This window comes from Papaver somniferum, chromosome 7 (genome assembly GCF_003573695.1).
Source record: "Papaver somniferum cultivar HN1 chromosome 7, ASM357369v1, whole genome shotgun sequence".
Classification (NCBI taxonomy): domain Eukaryota; kingdom Viridiplantae; phylum Streptophyta; class Magnoliopsida; order Ranunculales; family Papaveraceae; genus Papaver; species Papaver somniferum.
In genome coordinates, this window is record NC_039364.1 from 39,390,585 (window position 1) to 39,398,039 (window position 7,455).

General features: G+C 39.4%; 1 protein-coding gene across 1 annotated transcript; it reads right to left on the minus strand.

Annotated features, from left to right (window-relative positions):
• Positions 1-6,062: 6,062 nt before the first annotated feature.
• LOC113294543 lies at positions 6,063-7,221 on the minus strand. Its single transcript, XM_026542936.1, has 2 exons — positions 6,447-7,221; positions 6,063-6,310 (listed from the first exon to the last, which is right to left on the minus strand). Exons 1-2 carry the CDS (start codon positions 7,219-7,221, stop codon positions 6,063-6,065), a joined length of 1,023 nt encoding a protein of 340 aa, XP_026398721.1.
• Between the last annotated feature and the right edge of the window lie 234 nt (positions 7,222-7,455).

A 7,455-nucleotide genomic window follows, 5' to 3' on the forward strand; every position in this document is an offset into this window, starting at 1 on the left:
TTTAAGACCAAAGCCCAAGTTCATTATTAAGGCCCAATCCAATTCAGGCTTAATCAAAAGCCTAAGTTAAGGCCAAAACCCATTAGCACTCAAAGCCCAATTTAAGCCAAAAGGCTTCATAGCCCAATAGCAATTTAGGAACCCAATTAGCTAGAACACTCCAAAACACACCCGATCTCTGTGGATCGACCCGTACTTGCACGAGCTACAACTGACGACCGTGCACTTGCGGTATTACTGTAGGCCCGCGTTTTCATTGCGCTTAATTTTATACATATCTCCGGGCCCACCAAGTTTTTGGCCGGGGATAATTTTTACACCTTTTCAAAGCCTACCAAGTTTTTGGCGCCGCTGCCGGGGATTATCAAATACACCTTTCCGGACCTTTTCAAATGCTCTAAGTTTTTGTGAGATAAGGTTGCTCCTAGTGATAAATCCAAAAGCTTGAATTACCTACTAGCGTCAATTTCTACATATGGGTACTTAACAAAGTCCCATCATCAATACCCATATATTACTACTTGTGTTTATCTTTCTAGAAAATTACGGGTCGAAGAATTCAAAACTAGCAATAGGATTATCAAATCAACTATTTAATTTCGAACTTAAACAATCAACAAAATAATCCATAAACACTATTGGCAAAGTAGAAATCAAACAATAACGAAAACAATGGCAAGAAAACGAGTTATTTCATATCAATTATAGATCCATACTCCGGGCTTTGAAATCTCCCCTAATCAAAAGTTGTTTTAGTTACTCATAATAATGGAGTTCATCATCAATCATAATTGAAATAAAGAAGATGAAAAACAAATACGAAAGCAAACCCTCGAGTTGTCTTCGGCCCTCTCCAAAAAGCTCCAAGTAAAATACGTGATATAAAGTTGTAGAAGACTTTTCCTTTTTGTAGCTTTCTCGTCTTCAAAACTAGGTCATATCCTCAAACGTCCAAGTCCAATATATCCAGCAAGCCCATATGATTCATGTGTGAAAGTAGCCCAATAGAGAACCCTGACCCCAAAAACATCAGCCGGAAACTGGCCTGCACAGTCGCCAGTAGACTACATCAGGTGACCGGGAAATTCAAATGGCACCGGTCAAACTCAACCGTTTACTTTGCAGAGGCATGAGCCACTAGCGCTGGTCTGAGCTAATGCTACGCATTGAGTGCGCTTCACCATAGTTCGCCTCCAACAGCAGTTCCACTCGAAATGATACTTTTGCATGTTTCTTCTTCTTTTGTTCCACATGACTCCAAAGTACCTAAACACTCAAAAGCAAACATAAGATACAAAATTTCCAAGAAAACTTAGCAAAGAAAGCATAAAAAATAGATAAATATTAAGATGTTTTCGACACCTATCAAATTCCCCCACACTTAGACTTTTCTAGTCTTCGAGCAAATCAAACAAAATAATTCTAAAATATACATACAACTCCGTCTCGTCGAGGATACGGTTACTCTTAGCATGAATAACAGACCTTTGAACCCCCTAGGTGTCCCTAATGGACGAGTTATAGTCTCGTGAAGGTTTACAAGAGGTGTACCTACAAAACCTTTTACTCCAAATTCTAACTATATGTGAAGAGTCTATGAACGAAACTAAAATGACTATAGGAGGAGGTACCTTGTTGCAAATCCAATTCATATATAAGTAAATAAAGCTCTACACAGAAAGTTGAACAAACCACAATACTCGGAGTCTAACTAACCACAATCACACATGAATAGATTAAGAAGATGGATATAGAGGTAGATGGTTGTGATGTTGACTAAAGTGAACGATGTTTCCCATATCTGTCTGAAGGTCACTGCCAAGATGAACTTATGACCTAATGGATTGAGATACTGGTCTGAAATCTAATATCAACTCAACTGGCATATACAAGGGAACCAGTGGTCGATAATCCTAATTCTAGATCAACTCGACTGGAAAATACAAGGGAACCGGCGGTCGATTTATTAACGGAACAATGATAGATTATTTTCTTCTTCTTTTTTTTTTTTCACTTTTTTTTTAATTGACAACATGATTAGATCTTTTGGATCCAAGCGCATGATAATTCCCTTGGATCCTGCGTTCCACGCTTGCTTAGGCGACGGAGACAGGGAGAACACACACATATTGCATCAAAGTGTCAATTTTTTTTTTTATAAACACTCCGGTTGGTCTAATTGGTCTAGTATTTTTTTTTTCTTTTTTTTAGTAACCCAATCACTCTATTTCATCCTAGCAGTAATAACAATTCGATGTTAGTGACCCACCAAATCACTTAGAGAAACAAAAAGATTGCAAAAATAAAAACAGAAGGTGATATGGTGTCATTCCGAGATATGGTAACAACTATCATATTATTTCTAGCACATGAGCTCTGTCCGTCCTTTTAATTAATGGGTTCCTCAACTCCTGCAATCAAGATGGTTCCATACACTTATATTGGTAGTGTCATCCTAAAGGCATAAGTTTCTAGATTTCGGAGTTCATAAAGCAACTTTTTTCTTTTTTCTATTTTTCTATTTTTTTTAACTAAAGGCAACAAACTTTAAAAACGTATAAATGCTCCCCCACACTTAAACTTTACATTGTCCTCAATGTAAAATTTAGTCATTCAAAGTAAAGTTCAAGGTGGGAAATTTCGCAAATGATATGCAAAACAAGAAAACAAAGATAAAATGCTTAAAAAATAAAAAAATAAAGATAAAGATACATAACCGGTGGGTTGCCTCCCACTTAGCGCTTGGTTTAAAGTCGTCTGCCCGACTTTCAGCTCCAATTACTCCTCCATAGGGAGTGGATCAATCAATGTGACCATATCCTGATTCTCCGCCACAAATTGCTCATAGTATGGTTTCAAACGATGGCCGTTGACCTTGGAAACCAGCCCTGTTTTGGGATTAATAATTTCAACTGCACCATGCGCAAACACATTAGTAACAACAAATGGTCCAACCCATCTAGACCTAAGTTTACCCGGAAACAATTTAAGACGAGAATGGAATAAAAGAACTTTCTGCCCTACTTCAAAACTCTTTCGGGAAATCATTTTATCATGGAAAGCCTTGGTCTTTTCTTTATAAATGCGTGAACTTTCATATGCATCATTTCGTATCTCTTCTAACTCATTGAGTTGAAGTTTCCTATGGTCACCAGCTGCATTTAATTTTATATTACATACCTTGATAGCCCAATAAGCTTTGTGTTCAAGTTCGACGGGAAGATGACAAGGTTTACCATAGACAAGCCTAAAAGGAGACATACCGATGGGTGTCTTATAAGCTGTCATATACGCCCACAAAGAGTCATTGAGTCTATAACTCCAATCCTTCCTTGTAACGTTCACCGTCTTCTCAAGGATGGACTTAATCTCCCGGTTGGAAATTTCAGCTTGACCGCTCGTTTGTGGATGATACGGTGTGCCAACTTTATGAGAAATATTATACTTCTTTAGAAGAGCGTGAAAGGATCTCCTGAAGTGCGACCCTCCATCACTAATCACCACTCGAGGTGTACCAAATCTAGAAAAGATATGTTCCTTCACAAACTCACAAACAACTTGAGAATCATTAGTAGGGGTGGCTTTAGCTTCCACCCACTTAGAAACATAATCTACAGCAAGAAGTATATAAAATTTCCCATTGGAATTCAGAAAAGGTCCCATAAAATCGATACCCCAAACATCAAAAATCTCAACAACGAGAATTGGTGTTTACGACATTTGGTTTCTAGCACCTAGATTGCCTGTCCTTTGACACCTATCACAAGCCTTGCAAAATAAATATGCATCCTTAAACAATGTAGGCCAATAAAAACCACTTTCGAGAACCTTGAGGGCTGTCCTCTTGGCTCCGAAATGGCCACCACAAGCATATGAGTGACAAAAATTCAGAATTGATTGGAACTCGGATTCGAGTACGCACATGTGGATCATTTGATCGGAACAATGCTTCCACAAATAAGGTTCATCCCATATATATTGCTTGGCAATCTTCTTAAGCTTGTGTTTCTGAAATGTAGACATGGAACTAGGTACTTGTCCAGTCACCAAGAAGTTAACAATATCAGCGTACCATGGAGTTGTGCCAACAACCGCAAAGAGTTGCTCATCCAGGAAACTATCATGTAAAAGAATCGCTTCTTCGGACACAACCAATCTGCTTAGATGATCCGCTACGGTATTCTCACTTCCCTTCTTGTCCTTGATTTGCAATTTGAACTCTTGAAGAAGGAGTATCCACCTTATGAGCCTTGGCTTAGCATCCTTCTTCGAGAGAAAGTATCGAAGTGAAGCATGGTCGGAGAAAACAACCACCTTTGTACCCACCAAGTAAGATCTAAACTTCTCTAGTGCAAATACTATGGCCAAGAGCTCCTTTTCAGTAGTAGAGTAGTTGATTTGTGCTCCGTTGAGAGTTCTAGAAGCATAATAAATGACATATGGAACTTTACCATCTCGTTGTCCCAACACGGCTCCAACGGCATAATCACTTGCATCGCACATCAACTCAAATGGCTTGCTTCAGTCCGGTGGTTTGATAATTGGTGCGGTAGTCAACAACTCTTTCAAGGTGTCAAAAGCTTCCTTGCAATCCTTGTCACAATCAAAGGCCACATCTTTCTGCAAAAGTCTACACAGGGGCATTGCAATCTTGGAGAAATCCTTGATGAATCTCCTATAAAAACCTGCATGGCCAAGAAAAGAGCGAACCTCCCTCACAGTTGTGGGGTATTGTAAGTTCCGAATCAAACCTATCTTAGACTTGTCCACTTCTAACCCTTTAGAGGATATACCATGGCCTAGGAAAATCCCATGATTCACCATAAAGTGACACTTTTCCCAATTAAGCACAAGATTAGTTTCTACGCATCGTTTAAGAATAAGTGTAAGGTTATGTAAGCACTTGTCAAAAGAATCACCATACACGCTAAAATCGTCCATGAAAACTTCTATGGTGCTTTCCACATAATCTGAAAATATACTCACCATACAACGTTGAAAAGTGGCTGGAGCATTGCACAAGCCAAATGGCATACGTCTATACGCAAAAGTGCCAAAGGGACAAGTAAACGTCGTCTTTTCTTGATCTTCTGGAGCTATTACAATCTGATTATAACCTGAAAAACCGTCAAGAAAGCAATAGTGAGAGTGTCCATCCAATCTTTCAAGCATTTGATCAATGAATGGTAAGGGAAAATGGTCCTTTCGGGTGGTAGAGTTGAGCTTTCGGTAGTCAATGCAAACTCTCCAGCCGGTCTGGATTCTAGTTGGAACCAAGTCATTATCATCGTTTTTCACCATCGTGATTCCGGACTTCTTTGGAACGACTTGAACCGGGCTCACCCATTTGCTATCGGATATGGGATAGATAACCCCTACATCTAACAACTTCAGGATTTCTTTCTTCACTACTTCCATCATCGGAGGGTTCAAGCGACGTTGAGCTTCTCTTGTTGGTTATGCTCCCTCCTCAAGTAGTATTCGGTGGATACATGTGGAAGGGATGATTCCTTTGATATCGGTAATGGTCCACCCAATGGCAGACTTGTACTCTCTTAGCACTCGAACAAGTTTCTCCTCTTGCACCTTGGTAAGGTCTTTGGCAATGATCACCGACAAATCTTCCTTATCACCTAAATATATGAATTTGAGGTGATCCGGAAGAGGTTTCAACTCAAGGATAGGTGTCTGTACAATTGACGGTAAAAGTTTCTCATTAGTAATCGGCAAGGAAACATAAGACTCATTATACTTTTGTGGAACTTCTTGTAATGAGTTAAGAGCTAAAACAGCCTCTTTAAGTTAATCACAAATAGACAATTCACTTTCAAGGTCTTTGTGTTTTCCATAACCTAAACCTTCCACTATGGTGTTTTCTAAAGCATCATCACCATTCAATTCAAAAATCTGTTGAGCTAGAGAATCAATAATATCAATAGAAAAACATGAATGCACATCACTAGGATATCTCATAGCCTCAAAGATATTGAAACTTATGATCTCATCATCAAATTCCATAGTTAAGGCGCCTTTGAAAACATCTATCTTTGTTCTAGCAGTTATCATGAATGGTCTACCCAACAGCAACGGAGTAAACGATGGTGAAAATCTTCATCCATCATGTCAAGAACATAGAAATCCGCCGGAAAAATAGCCTGATTAACCTGCACCAAAACATCTTCAATGACCCCTTTCGGGTAAGTATTAGATCTATTAGCAAGTTGTATAACAATACCGGTATTCTTAAGAGGACCAAGTTTCAAGGATTCATAAATGGAAGCGGGCATGACATTAATGGATGCTCCTAAATCTAGCAAAGCACGTTCAAACCTGATTTTACCAATAGTACATGGTATGGTGAAACTACCGGGATCTTTCAACTTAGGTGAAAGTTTTTTTTTGAAGATATGCCGAAGCATTTTCCCCCACACTCATTACCTCATTACCGGTAAATTTATGCTTGTTAGTGCACAATTCATTCAAGAACTTTGCATAGCGAGGAACCTGCCTTATCGCCTGAATGAGTGGAATGTTTACTTCAATCTTCTTAAAGATCTCCCAAATCTCTTGGTGCAATGTCTCCTTGTTCAACTTTGCAAACCTGCTAGGAAAATAAGGAGGAGTAGCATAAGTAGAAACACGAGTTTTAGAGTTAGAATTTGTTACTGGGTCGGCCTTTTTAGGGGCTGCTTCACCCTCTTCTTTCTCCAAATCAGGTTCATGGGACATCGGTGATGATGTTGGTTTCTCCACTTGCTTCCCACTTCGTAGCTCAATAGCATTGGCATTCTCCTTATGATTTAATAGTTGCGAAGGAAGTTTTCCAGCTGCTTGTGCTTCCAATTTGCTCACGGTAGTAGCTAGTTGACCCATTTGTGTTTGGATGTCCTTCATATCCATCTCTGACTTTTGCTTATCTTGCGCCATTGTGTTGAGAATGAGATTCAATTTGTCATGTATACTCGTGCCTTGAGTTTCTTGACGTGGCTTTTGCAAGAATTGGTACCCACCTTGTTGATTAAAAGGAGGATTGGAAATTGCCGCTTGCTTGTTGGCGTAGCTGAAATTGGGATGATCTCGCCAACCCGGATTGTATGTGCTAGAGTATGGATCATATCTTGGCCTTTGCTGATTTTGGTACATGGCACTTGCTTGCTCAACATCTTCGGTGTATGATGATGGTATGACGACAGTTGTTATTTGTTGCATCATCCTCTCCATGTTACCCATCCGTTGTTCCATATGTGAAGAATCACCAACTTCATTCACTTTCCTTATCACTGATTCACCTCGAGTGTAGAACGTTGAGTGTTTGCAGCCATGTTTTCTAACAAGCTTGTAGCTTCAGCAATGGTTTTGTTGGTGAGTGCACCACCACCCGCGGCATCGATCAAATTTCTATCATTAGAAAGCAACCCCTCATAGAAATATTGAATCACAAGTTGATCGCTGATT